General features: G+C 35.5%; 1 protein-coding gene across 1 annotated transcript in view; it reads right to left on the reverse strand.

Moving 5' to 3' along the window:
• Positions 1 to 25,300, reverse strand: part of VTA1 (vesicle trafficking 1) — a 71,387-nt gene that overhangs the window by 18,389 nt on the left and 27,698 nt on the right. The window contains exon 5 of the mRNA XM_080805459.1: positions 6,937 to 7,045. Within this exon, the coding sequence (XP_080661585.1) occupies positions 6,937 to 7,045 (109 nt within the window). The remainder of the gene's footprint in view (positions 1 to 6,936; positions 7,046 to 25,300) is intronic.

Genomic DNA, 25,300 nt, shown 5'->3' on the forward strand with positions numbered 1-25,300 from the left:
TTCAGAAGTATCTTTCCCTTTTTTCTTACTCGAAGGTGTAATATCCATTATTTTTATGGTTTTACTAGAAATTTAATTCCAGAATAACAGAGAATTAGACTTTTGTTAAACATATTACATTTTACCTCTAGAGTTAATTTAAGAACACAAGAGAATATAACGGTATACTCAGAAAAAAATCAAGGTTTTGAAGAAGACTTTTCTCTTACACATTCAGATTTAAGGACATAAACCATTTCTCAGCAGACACTGTTAGATGTTATGACATTAACACTTGATTAAATTACCAGGTTACATTTTGTTCTTTTGAAAAAGCATACAATGAAAATATTTTCCTTTATATTTTAAAGTATTATTGGTATTCTATAACTCCCAGTTTTCTACTGCTTAGAGGCTCTATAAAAATTGAATAAAAATAACGAAAGAAATTATAAGCTCCATGTAAGCTTAATTTTTGGAAAACATAACAAAAATTATATATATCTAATTATCTAGTAAGTTAGTACTATAAAAAGCCTAAAACAACCATATCACAACAGAAGAGTTCATGATAATAATTAAAATGTATAATTTCAAGGACATAAGTTGAAAATGTTAGTATTAGAAGTCACTGAAGGAATATCTAGAAAAAAATAACACTGATTATTTATTAGGCATATTAATGTATTTAAAATGACACATCTGAAATGCTACTAAAGCCAAATATGTTTAAAACAAAAAAATATATTTTCATGGTGTATTTAAGAATGTATGTATAACCACATACAAGAAGTATCTCTCAAATCAGAAGTTAGAAGGTAATGATAAGTATAACATGATTATATTTACTACAAATATGTGTGTGTAAAAGGTAACTTAAATATCACCAGGTAATAGAAGTTGTTCAACTTCAATTTCCAATTTAATGTAATTACTAAATGTGAAGAAATGTTTCATCTTTGGCCTTAGTTCTTAAACTATCCATCCTCCCTGGGTGAAAAAACATTTCACTTTGGCTTCGTCTCTTGCTTTTAGGTTGACAACTCCAAAGTTCTTTTAGCCCAAAATTTTCTCCTGCGATCTTTAGATGAGTATGTAATTGCCAGCTGGGAGTTCTGCATACTGTAGTAATCAAATGAGCATCTCAGTATCTTTTCTTGATTTTTCCCACCAAACCTGCTACCTTGTATTAGTCACATTTCTTTGAAAGGCTGGAAACTTAGGGATCATCATCCATTTCCTCCCTCATTAAAGTGTTCTATGTTCTACTGATTACATTTCCTTCTCTTTATCCTCATGTCAATATCTCACCCAGGCTTTTGTTTTTTTTATAATTTAGATCACTAATAGCCCCTGAATTCTTCTCACAATCTGCAGAATTATCTTTCTCCAATTCACTCACAAAAATCACCCCCCCCACACACTGATTTTACAGTCTTAGCCAGATCTCAATCTGACTCCTTGCTGCTTTTGAAGTGCTTTTGTTTTGCTTTGTTTTTAAAAATTTGTACCATCCTTCCTTTTCACTTACCCAACTTAATTTAACTTCTCTTTTGAGACTCAGCTCAGGCACAATCTCTTACTACCATGTACTATAACTGCTTATTAAAACTTTTGTACCCCGTGAAGATGTAAGCTCTTGTAAGGATCATGTCTTTTATTCATTCCTGGTACCCAGCTAATGCTGAAAAAATAACATTAAAAAAATAAGTTTCTTTAAAAATGAATGAAAAACAATTACATTTAAAAAATGCAAGAACAAGGATATGTCCTGGGAAGTGGGAGTTCATTCCAAATTTAGGTCTTTACATCATATCTGAAGCACAGAAATGTACCCCGTAATATTGGTACCATGTTCTCAAGAGAATGTGAAATTAATAGTTTTAATGACTGGCTGAGAAATTTTCTTGTAAAACTGGTTGAAGGGGAAAAATTCATCAGCTTAAATGCAGAACAAGAGCATATACTTTAGAATTAGAAAATCTGGGTTCAAATCCTGAGTTTCATTAACTAGTTATTAGAGCTTAAACAGAGATGCCCAGCTACCTTCAGAAGCTATGAGAACTAAATTAGCTAATATATGTAAAGTATTTAGCACAATGCCCGATAATACCAAGCGTTCCCATAAATAATAAATATTAACATAAATTATGAAAGTACTTTATTAAGTGCTATATATTTTATAAGACTTCATATACATACATAAAATAGTTCTGCAGAAATGCAGACAAAGGGGAAAACATCACAGATAGGCAGGATTCAGATAGGTAAAAAAAGATAAGCAATTTAGGAAGGAGGAATGGTTTTATAGTTAAAGAAACAGATGAAGGTCTCTTTTCATCCAGCTCTTAACATCTATGACTATAATGAAGAGAATATATAGGTGCTACGAAATGAACTGTGTCCCCCCCAAAATTCATATGACTAAGCCCTAATCACCAATGTGACTATATTTGGAGATAAGCTCTTCAAAAGGTAACTAAGTTAAATGAGTCATAAGAGTAGAGTCCTATTCTAGTAGAATTGTGGCCTTATAAGAAGGAAAGATCTGTTTCTTTCTTGGTCATATGAGAACAAAGAGAAGGCTGATGTCTGAAAGCCAGGAAGTGGGCACTCAAGAGCAAAAGAACCCTGCTCCACTTTGGTCTTGGACTTTCCAGCCTCTAGACCCCTGAGAAAATAAATGCCATCCCAGTCTATGGTGTTTTGTTATGGCAACCTGACCCACCCAAGACAATACAAGAGAGGAACAAAAAATAAAACTGGTAAAGTAGGTTGATGCCATTTTGTGGTGACTCTTGCTTGTAGCCTGAAGATCTTGGGTATTTTCTTGTGGACATTTGGTAACAGTAGGACAGACATAAAACATTACTGATTATAGTCAGTATTAAAGTAGGAAAGGAAGTATGTAAAAAACACAGGCACTGGGTATAAAAAAAATGAATAAACAAAATACCAAACAGACACAGGACTCAGAATAAGAGGGCCAGGATTCAAGTTCTAGTTCTGTTTCATGATTCTATGTCCTTAGGCAGGCCCTAACCCATGTGGAATTTCAACTTACTCCTGTGTACAACACTAATAACATAAACTATCCCCAAGGGATTTCCGAGGGTATGAATAAGTGGAAATGATTTGTAAGCTTTAAGGCACTATATGAATGCAAGGTATTTATTACAGAAAATGACTGTAAGAAAAATTCTATGCGAAAAAGACTGTTAAAACATTAGATAAGGACATATCATGAAGTGTTTTTCACAAATAGGTAACAAAAAGTTAACCTGAAATGCCATATGAAAGCTTGCATCTCTAGAAGATAAACTGCAAAATAATTTAGAGTATTCATATACAAAACTGTAGTGTACCTTTTTCACCAAATGGCATTGTAACATTTTAAATAGTCCTCTAAATAATAAACAGAACAAGAAGGTTTTCTTGTCTTCCCCACTTGTTCTCTCCTCCCATCTTCTTTGTCTTTTAAAGGCAGGTTTATTGAGGTATAATTTACATACAGTAAAATTCATACATCTTGGGTATACAGTTTTGACATAAAGCTTATACAATGTATAACCACAACTTCTGGTCATCCCCAAGCCTTTCCCATGTTCTTTTGTAGTAAACCCCTCCCCCACCCCAAGTACTCAACTTACCTGATATATGTCCCTAGAGCACCGCCTTCTCCAGAAAGTTATATGAATACAATCATATAATACATATGTAGCCTTCTGTGTTTGGCTTCTTTCACTTAGCATAATGCTTCTGAAATCAGTCCATACCATATTGCCGCAAATATCAGTAGCTGATGGCATCTGAATTATTTCCAGTTTTTGGCAATTACAAATAAAGCTGCTGTAAAGTTATGTATAAGCCTTTGTATGGACATATGTCTGCATTTCTCTTGGGTAAAAAAATACCTTAAAGTGGGGTTGCCAGATATTGTGTCAACTGTATTTTTAATTTTATAAAAAACTGCCAAACTGTTTTCCTTTTCTTCTCCCATGAGTAATGTGTGAGAGTTCCAGCTACCTGGCATCCTCATTAGCACTTGGGACTATCGGTTTGTTCAATTTTAGCCCTAAATTCTAGTAGGTATGATATAGCTTGCTATAGTCTTAATTTGTTTTTCCTTAATGACTAAAGATTTCAGCATCATTTCATGTGAGTATTTGCTACCCATTCATTCTTAGCTGATATATGGAAATACTCAACATAGCTGATACATTTTGTTATGGATACTTAATATGTATAATATATTACTATGCAAAATTGCAATATAACTGTCATTTGAAAAACTGTGAGGACAGCACATATACGTAGAAATCACTAAAATGGCCCATAAGAACTAGATTATTAATTTCATCAGTGTACATTCATTTACTGGGCATTGAGAAAATTGAAAAAAAAAAATCTAAGAGGATTAATTCCCATGGAAGAGTAGCACCAACAAGCCATCTCCAGAACCAGGAATAGCTGGTTTCGTGAAAAAATTTCTAGAAAACATGTAAGGGAAAAGAAATTCTAAGGTGATTCAAAATGTTCCAAAGCATTAAAAAATACTAGAAATATTCAGATTATACTTATGGAGTAAGCAGAACGTTGACACCCAAAAGTAAAACTAGACCAGTCTTACTTATGAATGTCAATGCAAAAATCCTAAATATATAGTAGTGAACTGAATCCATCAATATAATAAAAAAAACCCAAAACCAAAAAACAGAGCCACATGAGGTTTATTACTCAATGTAAAGCTGATAACAATACAGCAGCAGTGAAATGAATCTATTAATGTAAGTAGTAGTGAAATGAGTCTATCAATATAGCAATTAAAAAAACCCAAAACAGAGCCAAGTGAAGTTTATTATTATTATTAACATATGATGTATTATTTGTTTCAAGGGTACAGGTCTGTGATTCATCAGTCTTACACGATACACAGCACCCGAGTGAGGTTTATTACAAAATGTAGAGCTGGTTCAATATTAAGAAATCTTTTAATAGAATTTACTACAGAAACAGATCTAAGGAGCTAGATTAGGCTGGTGTCAGCCAACTCTGGCTAACAGGCTGGCTGTCTGTTTTTGTTAAGTAAAGTTTTATTGGAACAGAGACATGCTCATTTGATTACATATTGCCTGTGGCTACCTCTGCACTGTAAGAGCAGCTGAGAAGTTGCCACAAGACCTCATGACCTAGAAGCCTAAAATATTTATTATCTAACCCTTTAAGAAATGGTTTAAGAAACTCGTGGATTCAATGACCATTTTCACAGATGCCTAAAATTTGTATAACATAATACAAAGATCACCTAGAATTTTAATGCAGATTACAGTGATTATTCTCTTAATAGTCAATTTCCTGTATGTCTAATCAATAAAAACAAGTGAAAAATGTCCTTCCTTTTCTTTTCAATTACACACTAACTGAAAGGTGAAGTGAAATGGTAAGACCCTGGGGCACCTGGGTGGCTCAGCGGGTTAAAGCCTCTGCCTTCGGCTCAGGTCATGATCCCAGGGTCTTGGGATCGAGCCCTGCATCGGGCTCTCTGCTCAGCGGGGAGCCTGCTTCTCCCTCTCCCTGCCTCTCTGCCTACTTGTGATCTCTGTGTCAAATAAATAAATAAATTCTTTAAAAAAAATAAATGGTAAGACCCTTATTTTTTCACAATTTAATTTTACAAAACTACTTATTATGTAATGGTGAATCTTTCCTGCATTTATTAAGTTAAAACAAAACTCAGGTGCAGAAGTGTCTATATTACCAACAGTATATAAAAAAGGAGGCTATGTATTCCTATTTATTTGTAAATTCATAAAAAATCATCTGTAAAGGGACACAAAAAACTAAAACAATATAGTATTTATTTATCTGGGTTTGGTAGAATCTGGCCAAATGAGGGATGTGATGGAAATGAGAAATTCATTTCATATTTTTTATATCCCCTATAAATTTTGAACCATGTGAATGTACTACCTACCCCTCAGACAAAAAAAAACCCCTCACCTCAAATAGATACGTAAAAATTAATAGTGTCCTTTGTGGTCTGGGAATATATTATAAATTATAATTGGATTACCTGTTCTATGTAAGAATGAAATCTGATTACAGGCAAGAGATAGCCAGGCCATCTTATTGATGTAAGGGCCTATTTAGCCAGAGCGGCCCCACCTCGGTTGAACAGCCATTTTGCTGTTTATTGCAGTAAAACTTAAATTGACCCTGGCCCCCCCCTCCCCCCGGGAACTTATTTAAAAGCAAGTCCAGGAAACCAGTCACAGGTAACAAAGCCCAAATACAAGGGGGGCGTCAGGTCAGGTAGAGATAACAGCCCAAATGCAGGGATGAGCCGGGTCAGGTGGAGACATCCAATCAGTAAAGTGCGCATACTGTCTCCCTAGCTACCAAGGAGTGTGGGCCCCCCCCCTTGTGGGCGCCAATTCTCACCAAGGTGAATGGCTAGTTCAAATGTCTACTATGGTGTGAACTGTAATTCAATTGGCCACCTGTGTGTGACCTGTCATGACTATGCAGCTGTCTCTGTGTATTGCAATCTCACTGGCCACCTGTGTGTGGCCAGGCTCAACCACATGGCCTCTGCTCTATAAAAATTAGTCTGTGAGGCAGGGAGGGGTCGCGCTCTCTATAAGAGGCATGGCCCCGGCCGGTTGGTTTGATTCTCGGTGCTTGGTGTGAAATAAAGCTTTGACTGACCTTCACTTTATATCAGTCTCGCTCCTTTAATCACGAACCCATTACTGGGGGACCCAACACTGATAAACACAGATATTAGAGCAGTTTGGCCTTAATCTCTCACTGCCCCTAAATTTTACACCTAATTTTCATGGATGTTGGACCTGGTGGAACAAAAGAAAATGCACCGTTTCTTCGAAAAATCATGGATAATATTCTGAACAATTATGATTCTACTAAGTCATTTTACTTAAATAAGTAAATACATACCATTATCTTCTTCAATTCCAACAGGCCCTGCTTGAGGAGTCTCTCCATTCTTTAAACAATTATGGATATATGTTGCCTTCCACCTTGCATATTTTCTGTGTTTCACATTCTAGAAGGAATATTTTTATATCAATATTAAATTTTATATCAATATTAAATTCCAGTAAGAAGTTAAATAAAAAGATACATTTATGATAATCTATGGTATTTCTGAGATAAACCCCATTTTTGCATGTTACATTTCTGAAACAATCTGGCAACCTCCCCATCCTACCACTGGATTCTACCAAATGTCTAGGGCTCAACAGACCATAAAAAGCTATCTTCCTCAAGCACATAGCTAGTTCTCGCTTATGATTCTGTACTTCAGAAAAGGTCTGCAATGGAAATATGAGAGTGTCCATCAGCAACACTTGTAAATCTTATGCACAGGGGAGAACTAAGCTAAATGATGGAATTCCAAAATTAATATAAAGATATAGAGTAGACTGAGCTATTTCCACCAAAGAGAGAAAAAATGGATCTGTATAAATCTGTAAAAACACATCTGTGAAAACAAAAGGAAAACTAAGATGATGCAGTGGCTAAAACAAACACTAGACAGATAGCTAAGCAAACTTGACCTTCTAACCCTATAGCATCTCAGCTACCTCAATTCCAAAAAGGGGAAAATAATGAAAATATCAGTTCTTTACTGCTAGTTGCCTTTTCTTCTTTTCTGCCTCAAAATTTATGCTACACACTATAAAATTAAGACAAAAATCTGCCTCAAAAATATAAAAAAGTAAAATCTGTAAGAATTTTGGAGGGGTAATTTTTAGTTTATATTTTTTAATTGACATTTATGATACTCAGGGACTGGTATCAACTGGCAACTTGTTAGAAATGCAGACTCTTTCAACACATCCCAGATCTCGTAAATCAGAATCTGGACTGCAACAAGATCCCCAGATAATCTGTATGCACATTAGAGTTTGAGATAAGACACTTTTCATTATGTTGAAAACAACTGTAACGTGCCTTTTGCAAAGACCCACTAAGTCACTGGTAAGTACTAATAACAGCATACAGCACAGATACTTAGTTGAGTATCTTACGCAAAATTATCTAGATACTACTACAGATTAGTATATAGAAATCTAAAAGAAGTAACTCCCAAATCCCAAATTACCGAATTTGTATATTTAATTTCCCTTTTTTAAATCAAACGATCCTCCTCTATATTCTACTAAAAACAACTTTTCTACACTGATTACCATTTTCTTCCAGGCATGATTATAATTTATTCTACGTTACAAAGAAACTTTATAGAAGTATCCACATTTAACTTTTCACTTCTTCACCAGTTAATTCACTCTAGAGAGAAAAAAGTTTTTCTTCTGTTTGATTTTCAGCACATAAAAGGTCAGAGAATTTGAATGTGCCATGCCTTTTAATGGCAGTGAGCCTACATGTACCAGCCCCCACCTCACTTAAGTTGTTAGTTCACTTAAGGAATGTGCTCAATGTCACCAACATCCCTCTCCATGCTGGCAAATCCAACAGACACTTGTAGGTATCATCTTACCAAACCTCTCAGCAGCATACAAAACACTGAACCATTCCAAACTCTGTGAAACACTGTCTATTACTGGTTTTTGTGACACTCTTGTTCTCCTGCTTTCCCTCCTGTCTTTGGCTACTAATCCTCTATCTCATCTCCAGATAAAATTACACACCCTGTACTAGCACATACTATAAATGGGTGGGCTTAATCAATGGATTCACATACAATTTTGTTTTTATTTTATTTATTTTTTAAAATTTTATTTTTTTCAGTGTTCTAAGATTCACTGTTTATGTACTACACCCATGCAATACAATTTTAAATATGAATTATGTTTTTATATAATTAAATACTAGGAAAGCCACTTACCTAGTGAAGGGAACTACTTCAAGTTTTCAGTGATTTAAAGTTTCCCTATTTTTGGGAAAACCTAAGATACAGATAACTTCAATATTTTTTACGCTTCATAAATAATTGCTATTAGTTAAGAACTAAGATAGGCAAAAGGGAGATATAAAATAAGTCAATACATTGACTTCTGCCCTTAGAGAGCTGATCATCTTGTTATGGATACAGATTTAAAATATAAAACAATAGTACTATAAAAATATAGTAGGTAGAAAGTATTGAACTTGTTTTTTTGGTAAGTCCACAATAATGGACAGCTGATGACGTAAAACGGTATGTTAGCATGGTCTTGCGGGATGGGTACGATGGAAAGTAGTAGTAAGACTATCCTGGGGAGAAGTAAAAGAACAAGCAAAGGCAGAAAGACAGAAGTAAATGAAGTATTTAGAGAATGAAGGTGAAAAAGTAAATTTGCCATAGGTGGAAGACACATAACCAGGGACCAGCTGAGTAAGTAAGATAAATCCAAGACAAAAGTAAAGTTGTGGACCAGCATCTTTATAGTACCTTACAGGCTCTGAAGCACTTACACATTTTTCTCTTAACTGGTCCTCATAATAATCTTGAAATTTAGGCAGGTCACATTTTACTCCAAGGCTCTGAGATACTAAAATACTGGGTCAATGAAGTACATACAGTTTAACCTAGAATTCAAGGCCTTCCACACTGTGGATACTGTTTCAGTCTACTCTACTTCCTACTATCTCCCTTCAATCCAGATGAGATTCTTTCTCACCTGCAGTCTTCTCTCCTGCTAGTCTTCCTATTTAACATGGTTTCCTCTTCCGACAAAAGTCTCCTTAGGTTCAGTTCAAATGTTTACTCTCTTATCAACTTCCCTACCAGCACATAAATTAATCATTGATTCAAGTCAGTTACAGATCCGAAGTGCTGGGGATAACACGATGAACAGGCAGGTCTGAATTTTGGAGTCCAAAATGAAAGCTAAGCAATAATTTCCATCACTGTATTATCTTAAGTCTATGATATTTTCTTCACCTTTCTCTCTTAGGATTCTGCAATTCCAATATGATAAATAGGAGCAAATGGCAGTACAAAAGTAAATGATTTACCCAAAGTTGCATTATTTTGCAGTGAAGCCATCCACTCATCCACTCAGGGCTACCTTAATAAGCTACAATTAGCACACTACAATTTGTAACTCAGATGGGAATATATGAAATAAGGTAAAACTGGCTTTAAAAGGTCAGCTACTTAATGCATATTAATAGAGACTATAATTTGGTATATATAAAGAAGACCCTTTTGAAAGAAAATGAATAAACTGCTTAGGAAAGTTTAATTTGCCTTCCTTTGGGACCTTTAAAAATAGGACAGATTTTTCTTGGCTCAAAATAATTTAACATCATCTAAAGACTAAGCTGGGTTAAGTTGTATTATGATAACTTTAGGAGGTTCCTTCATTCCTAATTTTGCAGTAAAAAACAGGGTAAAGATGTTTAAACCACGTTGAGTTCCTACATTAGTATGTGAGGTTTAAAAACATTACTCTAATGTGAGATGGCTTCATTTTAGTAAATACATTTTACAAAATTTCCCCAGAGCAGATAAATCAATACAACCATTTATTTTTTATTCTGTACTATTTTCAAGACACCACCACAAACTGGAACTTATAATACTTCACAGAAAATTTTGGCAGTTGTACTCAAAATTAATTTGCTTTTCAATTTTGTTTTCTTTAAAATAAAGGATGCTAGATATCAAAGAATATTTGAAGAGGAAAATTTCAAGATGTCAATATTTTTGAGATCTTTTAACTCCTTTTGGCTGATTAGACATCCTTTCTGGGAAACAGGAATTACAAAAAGAACTTTTACTTTTGTCCCTGGCCTCTAAGTTCCTGTTTTTTAACTAGATTGATGAGAATCACTGACAACTGCAAATTTTGGCCATGAGAGTTAGTAGTGGTAAGAATTTTCATTTGATTTTTAAATCATGTGCATTTGCTACACTGAAGAATGGTTAGCAAATGCCAACCAAAGGCTACAGCAGGAGTTCTCAAACCTGGTACATATAAAAATCACATGAGGATATAATAAAAAAATAAATTCTTAGTCCAAACTATGGAAAATCTGATAAAAATCATTTTCTATTACCATGCCAAAAAGCCACTTTGAAAGAGTATGCTCCCATTCTGTCTCTTGGATTTTTGTTTTGAACCTACCTGGTCAAGTGTTTACTCCACTACAATTGCTTTTGTCAAGGTTACAGATTACTTCTCTATTACGAAATCCAAAGCTTAGATGTCATCCTACTTGACTCTATCAGCACGAAAAGTTGAGCACTTCCTCCTCTTTGCAATGTCCTTTCACTGGGTTTCCTGGTTATCAAGGTCTGCTGGGTGTTTTTGTTTTTGTTATTTGTTTGTTTTGTTTTTGCCTTGCTGGGTGCTCTTGATTCTTTTTATCTACAGAGTGGGAACCCTCCACAGGCTTCAGTTCTTGGACTTCTCCTCTTCTCTTCTAATACTTTACCTGGGTGATCTTGTTCAGTGTAATGTTTTGTTTTTGTTTTTTTTTGTTTGTTTTGTTTTTAAAGATTTTATTTATTTATTTGTCAGAGAGAGAGAGGGAGAGTGAGCAAGCACAGGCAGAGGCAGAGGGAGAAGCAGGCTCCCTACCAAGCAAGGACCCCGATGTGAGACTCGATCCCAGGACGCTGGGATCATGACCTGAGCCGAAGGTAGCTGCTTAACCAACAGAGCCACCCAGGCGTCCCCAGTGTAATGGTTTTAAGTATCACCTTATGCTCCAACTCCCAAATTCATATCCTCTGCTCAGTTTTCTCTTGTGAACTTTCAATTCATCTCAACAATTTACTGTACACCTGATAGTTCAAAGCATTCAGAGTTCAACAGCAACTCCTGATCTTCTCCCACTAAATTTGTTCTTCCCCATGTCAGTAAATGGCATTTGTGCAGTTGTTCAAGCCCAAATCACTTGAAGTTATTTTTAGTCCTGTATTTCTCTTACAATCTACCAATAAATCTTTTAAAGTCTGTCCACTCTCCATTCAAAATATATTCAGAGTCCAACTACTACTCACCACTTTTCCTACTGCAAATTTTGATCTCAGCCAGTATTACCTTTCACTTTGATTATTTAAAAATGAACTAATGGGCCAACTTACTTCCATCCTTGACCACTAGAAATACTTTAATTATTATGAAATGCTTTAAAAAGAGCACTTAAATCCCATCAATTCTAGCTGAACTCCTCTTCACCCTTACCTCCTATCAGTCTCCTCTCTCACTCCAGATTCAACTACACTATCTTCACTGATACCTCTTAAACGAACCTCTCTACTATCTCAAAAGGTTTGCACTTTGTCTTGCCTCTTCCTGAACATTTTTACATTTCATTCTCTTATCTTCTTCAAGGGCATTGCTAAAATGTTGCTTCTCAGTGAAGCCATTCCCAACCACCCTACTGAAATGAACTTTCCTAACCCTATCTTGAGTTTTGCTATGGCACTTATCATCTGACATACTATACATTTTGATATATTAATTTGCTCACTGTCTCCACCAGAAGACTGGGATTCCCATGAGGGCAGGGATTTTACTCATTGCTGCATTACTTGTGCCTAGAACCATGCTTGATGTATAGCAGAGCTTAATATTTGATGATGAAGGAAAGGATAGCAGATTCTGGAATCCATGTTTTTTTTAAAATCAAATACCCAAATGATTCTGAAGGTGGTTGTCTTGGAACCACACTTTGAAAAACACTGAACTGGAGTAAAACATTTTTGCTAATGAATAAATGTGAATATTATACTTGAGTACACAGTTTGACTTAGGCTTGCAAAGAAGGGTTAGTGGCCAGGGCTGAGGTTGTCAGTGAAACCCTCTAAATTATATGCAAAAATGCAATACATAAATGCATGGGAGAGAATCCACAGTTTTCTTTAACATTTCAAAGCAGTTAATACAAAAGGAAAGGAATTATCTCCAACTGGGTGGTAACATCAAAGATAATACTTAGATATTCTTAGTTCCTCAATTCTCCCAAATATAGTATATAAACAATAAGAGCTCTATTAAACTCCCAGAACAATGGATAAAATACAATGAGAAATGCTTGAAAAGTACATATTCAACAAATTTATTACCACAATGACTCCAATACTGAATTATTTGTTGTCACAAATTACATGTATTTCCTATGGAGATTTATTCAACATTTAAAAAGTACATAAAATAATACATACATATATATATATATATATAGTTCTCTTCTATCTCTCTATATATAGTTCTGTGAAATAACTTTTTATGGAGTTTTATCAAGCTTAGGAAAGTTTTGCCGTAAGTACAAGATACTCTCACATACCTTTCACTTAGATTCCCCAAGTGTTTGCATTTTTATCTATCCCTTAATATATGCATGTTTATACATATATTAATATACAAATTGTATCACACATTTTTTTTCTGTACCATTTAGGATTAAGTTGGAAGTCACTGTGCCTCTTATCTTTTCTTTATGCATTTTCTAAGATCGATGACAGTCTCATACACAATGGTTATTAAAAATCAGGAAATTTAATACTTATATATAAGAGTATTCTACGACCTGCAGTCTGAACAACTTCTGTCAATTGTTCCAATTATGTCCCCCATAGTTACTACCTCCCTGGGTTTATATAATTTAAGAAGTTTGCATTATTTAGTTTTCATGTCTTTTTAGTCTTTAATTTGAACACACTTTGTTAATGTTTCTTGACCTTCATGTTTAAAAAAAAAAAAAAAAGCCTAATTGTAAAACGTCTATTTTTTAGGATTTGTCTGATATTTCCTCGTGATTAGGTTCAGATTAAGCATTTTTATCAGGATTAGCAGGGAAGTGATATCTGTCTTTCTCACTTCATCTTACTAGAAAGCATATGGTATTGGTTGGTCCCAATACTGGTTGCATTATGTTTGATGACTTGGTTAAAAGTGGTGTCAGACACCATGTTTCTCCGTCAGAGACTTATTACTTCCTCCTTTAAAATAAGCAATTTGAGGGAATAGAGACTAAAGTAAATATTCTGTTCTTCATCAAACTTCCCACCTATTAGTTTTAAACCTCATCAATGATTTCTACCTTTATCATTATTCTGTATTTATTAGAATTCTATTATAAAGGGCCTTCTGTTTTTCCATTATTCATTCATTCATTCACTCACGAATTCATTCATGTTTTTTTCTCTGTATGTTTCAGTACAGACCCACCCATTCTTATTTTACTTGACTAGTTTTTATCTATTAATATCATTCTATTTTGATGCTCAAATTGTCCCTGACGTGGACAGTGGAAACGCTTTCCAGCTCATTCTGGATCCTTTTGACATATCCCCAAGATCATAGGAAGATTTTACTTTCTGGCACAAGGCAAAGGTCCAATTCATCTAATACCTTTCCTGACCCAGTCCTAAATTCAGCCTTTTCTGTAAGAGTCCTGGCTCTTTTCACAGATGAATGGTGTTTATTTATTTATTTATTGTTTTTTGTTTTTTTGTTTTGTTTTCCACTTTAAAAAAAAAATTATTTCTTTTCAGCGTAACAGAATTCATTGTTTATGCACCACACCCAGTGCTCCATGCAATACGTGCCCTCAATAATACCCACCACCTGGTTCCCCCAACCTCCCACCCCCTGCCCCTTCAAAACCCTCAGATTGTTTTTCAGAGTCCATAGTCTCTCATGGTTCATCTCCCCTTCCAATTTCCCTCAACTCCCTTCTCCTCTCCATCTCCCCATACCCTCCATGTTATTTGTTATGCTCCACAAATAAGTGAAACCATATGATAATTGACTCTCTCTGCTTGACTTATTTCACTCAGCATAATCTCTTCCAGTCCCATCCATGTTACTACAAAAGTTGGGTATTCATCCTTTCTGATGGAGGCATAATACTCCATAGTGTATATGGACCACATCTTCCTTATCCATTCGTCCGTTGAAGGGCATCTTGGTTCTTTCCACAGTCTGGCGACCGTGGCCACTGCTGCTATAAACACTGGGGTACAGATGGCCCTTCTTTTCACTACATCAGTATCTTTGGGGTAAATACCCAGTAGTGCAATTGCAGGGTCATAGGGAAGCTCTATTTTTAATTTCTTAAGAAATCTCCACACTGTTCTCCAAAGTGTCTGCACCAACTTGCATTACACCAATAGTGTAACAGGTTCCCCTTTCTCCACATCCTCTCCAGCACACGTTGTTTCCTGTCTTGCTAATTTTGGCCATTGTAACTGGTGTAAGGTGGTATCTCAGAATGGTATTTAGAACCCAAAATAAGACACTGGGGTGCTCTCACTGCTATTTAGTGCATCATTGCTTCCAGGTCCCTCTGATACAGATATGTAAGAACTAAACTTTATGTGCATGTATACACACATCTATGAATGTATGCTCTATGTATATATACAAATATACATACTGTACATATATACAGTTATAGTACGCATATATACTACCTATACTACATAATCACTATACTACCACATGTATCTACTTTGCTCTATCAAATATATTTAAAAGCATGAATAATATGGACATCTCCAATTCCAATCCAAAGCCATTAACACAATCTAGTCTTCTCCCATCCTAATACTTCTGTCCCCAGAAGTGAGAAACCTAGCTCTCTCAATATATTTACTCATTTGCTCAATCATAGAATACAGAGTAAGCAGTTTTAGAACTGCCAGCCCAACAGCATTAAGAACAATCAAATACCAACAACAGTTCAATATTTAGCTTTTTGCAGTAATGTTGACATACCTTGAGATACATAAATCTTGTATATAATTTAGGTAGTTCTGACAAATAGATATACCTGTATAAAATATACTCCTATCAAAACATAACACTTCTGGTTTCCCAGAAGGTTCCTTTTATCCCTTTTAATATCAATTTGCCCTCATCCATCCCCCACCAGATACAAATCCCAACTTTTTACTAGAATAGATTTGTATATTGTATACTTGTATATATGGAGGGATCAGTTTGTATTATTTGAGTCTTCTTTTGCTCAGCATAATCCATTTAAGAGTCATCCATGTTGTAGGGTGTATCAGCACTACCTTTTTAGACCTCAGTACAGCGCAATTCATTTATCAAGTCCTCTGTTGGTAGACATCTGGGCTGTTTCCAGCCCTGGGCTATTAAGAATAAAGTTCCTAGAAAGAATTAGTGACATAGAAGACCAAATGACAGAGAATAAAGAAGCTGAGCAAAAGAGAAACAAATACTGGACCACGAGGAGAGAATTCGAGAGATAAGCGACACCATAAGATGACACAACATTAGAATAATTGGGATTCCAGAAGAAGAAGAAAGAGAGAGGGGAGCAGAAGGTATATTGGAGACAATTATTGGAGAGAATTTCCCTAATATGGCAAAGGGAACAAACATCAAAATCCAGGAGATGCTAAGAACGCCCCTCAAAATCAATAAAAATAGGTCCATACCTTGTCACCTGGTAGTAAAATTTACAAGCCTTAGCGACAAAGAGAAAATCCTGAAAGCAGCCCGGGAAAAGAAGTCTGTAACATACAAGGGTAAAAACATTAGATTGGCAGCGGACCTATCCACAGAGACCTGGCAGGCCAGAAAGAACTGGCATGATATATTCAGAGCACTAAATGAGAAAAACATGCAGCCAAGAATACTATATCCAGCTAGACTATCATTGAAAATAGAAGGAGAGATAAAGAGCTTCCAGGACAAACGAAAGCTGAAAGAATTTGCAAACACCAAACCACCTCTACAGGAAATATTGAAAGGGGTCCTCTAAGCAAAGAGAGACCCTAAAAGGAGTAGATCAGAAAGGAACAGAGACAATATATAGTAACAGTCACCTTACAGGCAATACAATGGCACTAAATTCATATCTCTCCACAGTTACCCTGAATGTTAATGGGCTAAATGCCCCAATCAAAAGACACAGGGTATCAGAATTGTTTAAAAAAAACAAAACCCATCAATATGCTGCCTACAAGGAACTCATTTTAGACCCAAAGACACCTCCAGATTTAAAGTGAGGGGGTGGAAAACAATGTACCATGCTAATGGACATCAGAAGAAAGCTGGGGTGGCAATCCTTATATCAGATCAATTAGATTTTAAGCCAAAGACCATAATAAGAGATGACGAAGGACACTATATTATACTCAAAGGGTCTGTCCAACAAGAAGACCTAACAATCTTAAATATCTATGCCCCTAACATGGGAACAGCCAACTATATAAACCAATTAATAACAAAATCAAAGAAATACATCAACAGTAATACAATAATAGCAGGGGACTTTAACACTCCCCTCACTGAAATGGACAGATCATCTAAGCAAAAGATCAACAAGGAAATAAAGGCCTTAAATGACACACTGGACCAGATGGACATCACAGATATATTCAGAATATTCCATCCCAAAGCAACAGAATAAACATTCTTCTCCAGTGCACATGGAACATTCTCCAGAATAGACCACATCCTGGGTCATAAATCAGGTCTCAATCAGTACCAAAAGATTGAGATCATTCCCTGCATATTTTCAGACCACAATGCTCTGAAGCTAGAACTCAATTACAAGAGGAAATTTGGAAAGAACGCAAATACATGGAGACTAAACAGCATCCTTCTAAAAAATGAATGGGTCAACCAGGAAATTAAAGAAGAATTGAAAAAAATACATGGAAACAAATGATAATGAAAACACAATGGTTCAAAATCTGTGGGACACAACAAAGGCAGTCCTGAGAGGAAAATATATAGTGGTGCAAGCCTTTCTCAAGAAACAAGAAAGGTCTCAAATACACAACCTAACCCTACACCTAAAGGAGCTGGAGAGAGAACAACAAAGAAAGCCTAAACCCAGCAGGAGAAGAGAAATCATAAAGATCAGAGCAGAAATCAATGAAATAGAAACTAAAAAAACAATAGAACAAATCAACAAAACTAGAAGCTGGTTCTTTGAAAGAATTAATAAGATTGACAAACCCCTGGCCAGACTTATCAAAAAGAAAAGAGAAAGGACGCAAATAAATAAAATCATGAATGAAAGAGGAGAGATCACAACGAACACCAAAGAAATACAAACAATTATAAGAACATACTACGAGCAACTCTATGCCAACAAATTTGACAACCTGGAAGAAATGGATACATTTCTAGAGACATATAAACTACCACAACTGAACTAGGAAGAAATAGAAAACCTGAACAGACCCATAACCAGTAAGGAGATTGAAACAGTCCTCAAAAATCTCCAACAAACAAAAGTCCAGGACCAGACGGCTTCCCAGGGGAAGTCTACCAAACATTTAAAGAAGAATTAATTTCTATTCTCCTGAAACTATTCCAAAAAATAGAAATGGAAGGAAAACTTCCAAACTCATTTTATGAGGCCAGCATCACCTTGATCCCAAAACCAGACAAGGATCCCACCAAAAAAGAGAATTACAGACCAATATCCTTGATGAACACAGATGTGAAAATTCTCACCAAAATACTGGCCAATAGGATCCAACAGTACATTAAAAGGATTATTTACCACGACCAAGTGGGATTTATTCCAGGGCTGTAAGGTTGGTTCAACATCCGCAAATCCATCAATGTGATACAATACATTAGTAAAAGAAAGAGTAAGAACCATATGATACTCTCAATAGATGCTGAAAAAGCATTTGACAAAGTGCAGCATCCCTTCCTGATCAAAACTCTTCAAAGTGTAGGAAAGAGGGCACATACCTCAATATCATCAAAGCCATTTATGAAAAACCCACTGCAAATATCATTCTCAATGGAGAAAAACTGAAAGCTTTTCTGCTAAGGTCAGGAACACGGCAAGGATGTCCGTTATCACCACTGCTGTCCAACACAGTACTAGAAAGTCCTAGCCTCAGCAATCAGACAACAAAAAGAAATTAAAGGCATCCAAAATGGCAAAGAAGAAGTCAAACTATCACTCTTTGCAGTTGATATGATACTATATGTGGAAAACCCAAAATGCTCCACTCCAAAACTGCTAGAACTTGTACAGGAATTCAGTAAACTGTCAGGATATAAAGTCAATGCACAGAAATCAGTTGCATTTCTTTACACTAACAACAAGATAGAAGAAAGAGAAATTGAGGAGTCAGTCCCATTTACAACTGCACCCAAAATCATAAGATACCTAGGAATAAATCTAACCAAAGAGACAAAGAATCTATACTCAGAAAACGATCAAGTACTCATGAAAGAAATTGAGGAAGACATAAAGAAATGGAAAAATGTTCCATGCTCATGGATTGGAAGAACAAATATTGTGAAAATGTCTATTCTACCTAAAGCAATCTACACATTTAATGCAATCCCTATCAAAATCCCATCCATTTTTTTCAAAGAAATAGAACAAATAATCCTAAAATTTATATGGAACCAGAAAAGACCTCAAATAGCCAAAGGAATATTGAAAAAGAAAGCCAAAGTCGGTGGCATCACAATTCCAGACTTCAAGCTCTATTACAAAGCTGTCATCATCAAGACAGTATGGTACTGGCACAAAAACGGACATATAGATCAATGGAACAGAATAGAGAGCCCAGAAATAGACCCTCAACTCTATGGTCAACTAGTCTTCGACAAAGCAGGAAGGAATGTCCAATGGAAAAAAGACAGCCTCTTCAACAAATGGTGTTGGGAAAATTGGACAGCCACATGCAGAAAAATGAAATTGGAATATTTCCTTATACCACACACAAAAATAGACTCAAAATGGATGAAGGACCTCAATGTGAGAAAGGAATCCATCAAAATCCTTGAGGAGAATGCAGGCAGCAACCTCTTTGACCTCAACCGCAGCAACTTCTTCCTAGGAACATCGCCAAAGGCAACAGAAGCAAGGGCAAAAATGAACTATTGGGATTTCATCAAGATCAAAAGCTTTTGCACAGCAAAGGAAACAGTTAACAAAACCAAAAGACAACTGACAGAATGGGAGAAGATATTTGCAAACAACATATCAGATAAAGGGCTAGTATCCAAAATCTATAAAGAGCTTATCAAACTCAACACCCAAAGAACAAATAATCCAATCAAGAAATGGGCAGAGGACATGAACAGACATTTCTGCAAAGAAGACATCCAGATGGCCAACAGACACATGAAAAAATGCTCCACATCACTCGGTATCAGGGAAATACAAATCAAAACCACAATGAGATAACACCTCACACCAGTCAGAATGGCTAAAATTAACAAGTCAAGAAATGAGAGATGCTGGCGAGGATGCGGAGAGAGGGGAACCCTCCTACACTGCTGGTGGGAATGCAAGCTGGTGCAACCACTCTGGAAAACAGTGTGGAGGTTCCTCAAAAAACTGAAAATAGAGCTACCTTATGACCCAGCAATTGCACTACTGGGTATATATCCTAAAGATACAAACGTGGTGCTCCGAAGGGGCACGTGCACCCGAATGTTTATAGCAGCAATGTCCACAATAGCCAAACTATGGAAAGAACCTAGATGTCCATCAACAGATGAATGGATAAAGAAGATATGGCATACATACACAATGGAATACTATGCAGCCATCAAAAGAAATCATATCTTGCCATCTGTGACGACGTGGATGGAACTAGAGGGTATTATGCTTAGCGAAATAAGTCAATTGGAGAAAGACAACTATCATATGATTTCTTTGATATGAGGAAGTGGAGATGCAATGTGGGGGGGTTGGGGGGAGGTATGGAAAGAAAAAATGAAAGAAGATGGGATTGGGAGGGAGACAAACCATAAAAGACTCAATCTCAAAAAACAGACTGAGGGTTGCTGGGGGGAGGGGGGACGGGAGAGGGTGGTGTAGATATGGACATTGGGGAGAGTATGTGCTATGATGAGTGCTGTGAAATGTGTAAACCTGGCGATTCACAGACCTGTACCCCTGGGGATAAAAATACATTATATGTTTATTAAAATAGTTAATTAAAAAAAAAAGGAATAAAGTTCCTATGAGCTCTCTTGAACAAGTCTTTTTCTGGACACAGGTTTCATTTCTCTTGGATAAACACCAAGGAGGAATTGCTGGGTAAAAGAATAGGTGTATATTTAGCTTCAAATTTTTCAAAAAAAAAAGAAAAAAAGAAAAGAAAACATCTTCTACCAAGGTGGTTAAAACATTTATCATTTTCACCAAGCAATGTATGAAAGCTCTTTGTTTTTCTACTTTCTAGCCAGTATTCGGCCAGTCTTTATTAACTTTACTGTTTTTAAACTATTTATTCTAACGATGACTGAGGGAGTGTTAATATCTCAAACTATGATTATCAATTTTTCTGTATTTTTATTTCTATCAATTTTTGTTTTCTATAACTTAAGACTTACTTTGTGTACATGTATAACTAATATCTTACTGATGAACTGAGCCCTTTAAATGTTTCATTTTACTTCTACTAACACATCTTCCTAAAGTTTACTTTGTCTAATATTAATTTATTCACTTGGAATTTTGTTTACTTAGTATTTGCATTAAGTATTTTCTATCATTTCATTTTCAAAATATCTGTGTTTCTGTACTTAAAAGGTATCTCTTGTAAATAGTATAAAGTTATAGTTTGTCTTTTTAATCTAGACTGAAAGCCTCTTTTTTAGAATGTTAGTCCATTTACATATATAGTATGTACTGATATAACTATATTCAGGCCTAAAATTTGCTAATTGTTTTATATTAGTCCCATCTGTTTTTGTTATCCTCTCTTCCCTTTTTCTGCCTTCTTTTGGGTTTACCAAGTATGTACAGGTATAATAATTTTTACTTAATAGGCTGATATCTTTTAAAGAAATGAAGGAAAAGAGAAAATATATAGCTTTTTAAAAAATGTATCTATCTACATACTATGCTCAGTGTACTTCACACCTTCCTCTAAGTCCAAGTTGCCACCTGTTATCATTTCCTTCAGCCTAAAAAACTTTGTTTCTGCGATTCTTTAGTTCTTTAGAGCAGATTTGCTAGCAATGAATTAATTTGCTGAAAATGTCTTTTATTTTCCTTTCGTATTTCGAAGGATAGCTTTGTTTGAAGTAGAATTCTGAATTCACAGGATTTTTTTTCCTTCTTTCAGTATTATATATGTCAATTTCATTATCTTTTTGCCACCACTTTTTTAAAAAATGAGAAGTCAACCATCCTTCAAAACAGTGTTACCATGTGTATAATGTATTGGTTGCCAAGACTGCTCTTTCAAGATTTTCTCTTCCATCACCCAACTTCACTGGTTTTCCTATATAATGTTCTCAGGTATGGTTTTTTATTTATCTTACTTGGGGTTCACTGAACTTGTTGGATCCAATTTAGAAAATCTACGTTCATTATTTCCTCAAATATCTTTTCATCTACATTTTCTTTCTACTCTCTTTCTTGGGACTCCAACTGCACATGTTGGACCTCCACATATAGTAATATAGTATATAATGCCTATCTATTTTTGAATAGATTCATGTTAAATAAATATATAAAACTGAGCAGTTTAGGATGGTTTCCATTAAATTTTTCATGTATTTGCTGATGCCCTTTATAAATATAGCAAAATAAAACATTACCCATCTAGTAGTAAAAGCACGAACTTGTGTTTTTTAAGCATTTGCTATTTACTAAAGGCTTTACATACATTTCTCATTTGAAATCTAGGCGTACTTGACACAACGGGTCATTACAATTTTCTTCACCTTATAGACAGGGGAACAGGTTTACATAATTCAAGTAATTGACCAAAGTCACACAGCTAATGAAGTCGCGTACGGACTTCGGAGGCCAATGCCTATAGTATTCTTAGTCACATTATCCTAACACTGCATGCAAACACATACCATTCATTCACGATTAAGTGGCAATTATTACACAGAAATGAATTCTAAGTATATGGAATTCCTACTCTAGTAAGAGAGATACTACCCTTTTTTTTCTGTTATTGTAAATGCTAAGAATGAGACCTTCAGTGTACATACAGTAAGAGCATGAAAACCTAAGGTATGGTGTATGTCCTGAACACATCCTTTTGTAAGCACGTCATTTCTCCTGGTCTATCACGGTTTTCTAGGTTACCAGTAAGATGTGGCTTAATTCAGAATCTTTCAGTACAAATGGCTATTTTAAACAGATTACCTCTTTCCCAGCCTGCGATTCATATACATAATCACTGCAGAGATGTTGCAAAGCTCTGTTTCTGAGCAGGGAGAGTCAGACTGGTATATAAACAGGATTCCCTGGGGGCTTCTAGAGAGGGCCCTAGATCAGCACCAATCAAAATGTGGTCCCAGTTCCAGTGTCCAAACCGTTTATGAGTTTGTGACAAGACCATACAGAAACTAAAAGCCTTAAGGAAACCTGTAACAAATTGGCTTGGATTTTACAGGTCTCCTTTTAAGTTTCACTTTTCTAGTAATTCAATAATTATTTGTATTTTACAAAACTATTAGTTGCAACAGAATGGAAATTACAAAGGGAAAAAAAAGGCTGGATGTTCATCACACTAAGTGAGAATACTGTTCTGGGCCATAGCATGTGGGGACAAGGTACTTTTACTTTCCTGACTCTTGGTTTTCTTACTGTAATTGAGAGTTGTAAAGATGAAATAAGGTATATCTAAATTGTTTAGGCATAGTGCCAGGCAAATGGCAGGAGTGAAATATCTTCCCCGTACTCTGTCATTACTATACCATAGGTCCTCATAATTAGTTATTTTGCTTCTCTTCCCACGTTAGAACACAAGTTCTGTGAGGGCAGGAAAGCATACCATATTCATTTGATTCCCCCAAATTAGCAGAAACTCAGCAGGTAAGAACAGTATTATCTTTTACCTGCGATTTTTACATTCTTCCTAAATTAGCAGTATTAAACCTAAACAAAAGACTACAAAGGAAAAAGGCAAAATGCTCTCTGCTCCCGAACATGCTAAAAGTGAAACAAATCTAAAATACAATAAAAGTCTATGAACAGTATTGGCCATGAACAGACTGCACAAGATGCCATAGGAAGAAAACAAAATATTTATGTTTTGAACATCCCTTGTTTTAAAATACAAAATTATAAATTTTACTATATATTCTGGTGATTCTATCTCTAAAACTGGGACACTGGTTTCTATATAGCTATAGAAATGCTAGAAGTTTATACAATAACATATTTAAGTACTGAGATGGAAGTATAAAAGGCACAGTTAAAAAGTTAAATAGGTGTAACTAAAACAGAGATAGGAGAATTTAAAAACAGACTAGTGGCAGATAAAAGTATTTTTAAAAAAGAGTTGTAGACTAAATATAGATTTCATTTTTGTGCAACTATGAATAATGATGTGAAAAATATCAGGAAATAACCAAGAAAAATGCTGTGAGTAAAAGAGATCTATTAACATTTTAGAAGACTTAGGAAAGAAGTTCTATGTAAACAAGTCTGAACATTATCTCCATCAACAGATAGAAAAATGAAAAGCTGAACTGTAGCAACAGCTGAAATATCAACTATCAGCCATTGGTTTTTACTCTGAGATTTCACTTGGCAAAAATTTACATTTAATGCCAAAGAAGATTTAAGAGTAGAATGAGACAAAGTCCTCTCTTGAAAGGACTGTGGTATAATTTATTCCAAAAAATAATCCACAAACCTTAATGCAGTACATTACACTGTAATATTCATAGAGTTAAGACTCTAAAGGTGGAACAGCTGAGAGAATAGAGAAATTCATGTAAGGGCAAGAGTAATGTAGCTGACTCAAAGAGAAGGTAAGGCTTACACAAGCAGGCTAAACACAACAGTTATCAATGGCAGAAACTGGCAGGCAGTAAGGGAGACCAGGTTGAAGAACATAAAAGAGGACTGGGAAGAAGTACCATAGATAGGAGCCTGGACTTGCAATGCCAGGAAGTGAACAACCCCTGTTAGATCCTTCAATAAAACCGTTAACAGAGGAAAATATGTTGTAGAGAAAAAGAACCCCAAATAGGAAAATACATTAGGTAAACTGTAGTCATGTAGCTTGTGAACCAGTGGACTTTTTAAAAAAGAGTGGAACATTATCTAAAAAGAACTTAATTAGAAGACTCAAAATCTTCACATACACATCCTACAGATGGCCCCAGGTGTTCAGCTTGCCCACTCCCCATGTTGCAATGTTAGCTTTCTTCTCCCTTCCTCCTACTAGAAATTTGTTTTGTGCTATCATATTTTCAGTGGGTCTAACTTTTTCCTTTCCTTTTTATAACCTCCTGGAGTTTTCACCCCTCCTTTTGTAGCTTCTAACCTAAAACTGTTTTTGCATCTCTCCTTTTCATCTTTGCTTTTTGTTCCCTTTTTATCACCTCTCCCACATGTGGAACATACACTCCTAGAGACTGGTGGAGCTGCAGAGGACCTCAGGGAC

Source organism: Martes martes (genome assembly GCF_963455335.1).
Source record: "Martes martes genome assembly, chromosome: 6".
In the NCBI taxonomy this organism is placed as follows: domain Eukaryota; kingdom Metazoa; phylum Chordata; class Mammalia; order Carnivora; family Mustelidae; genus Martes; species Martes martes.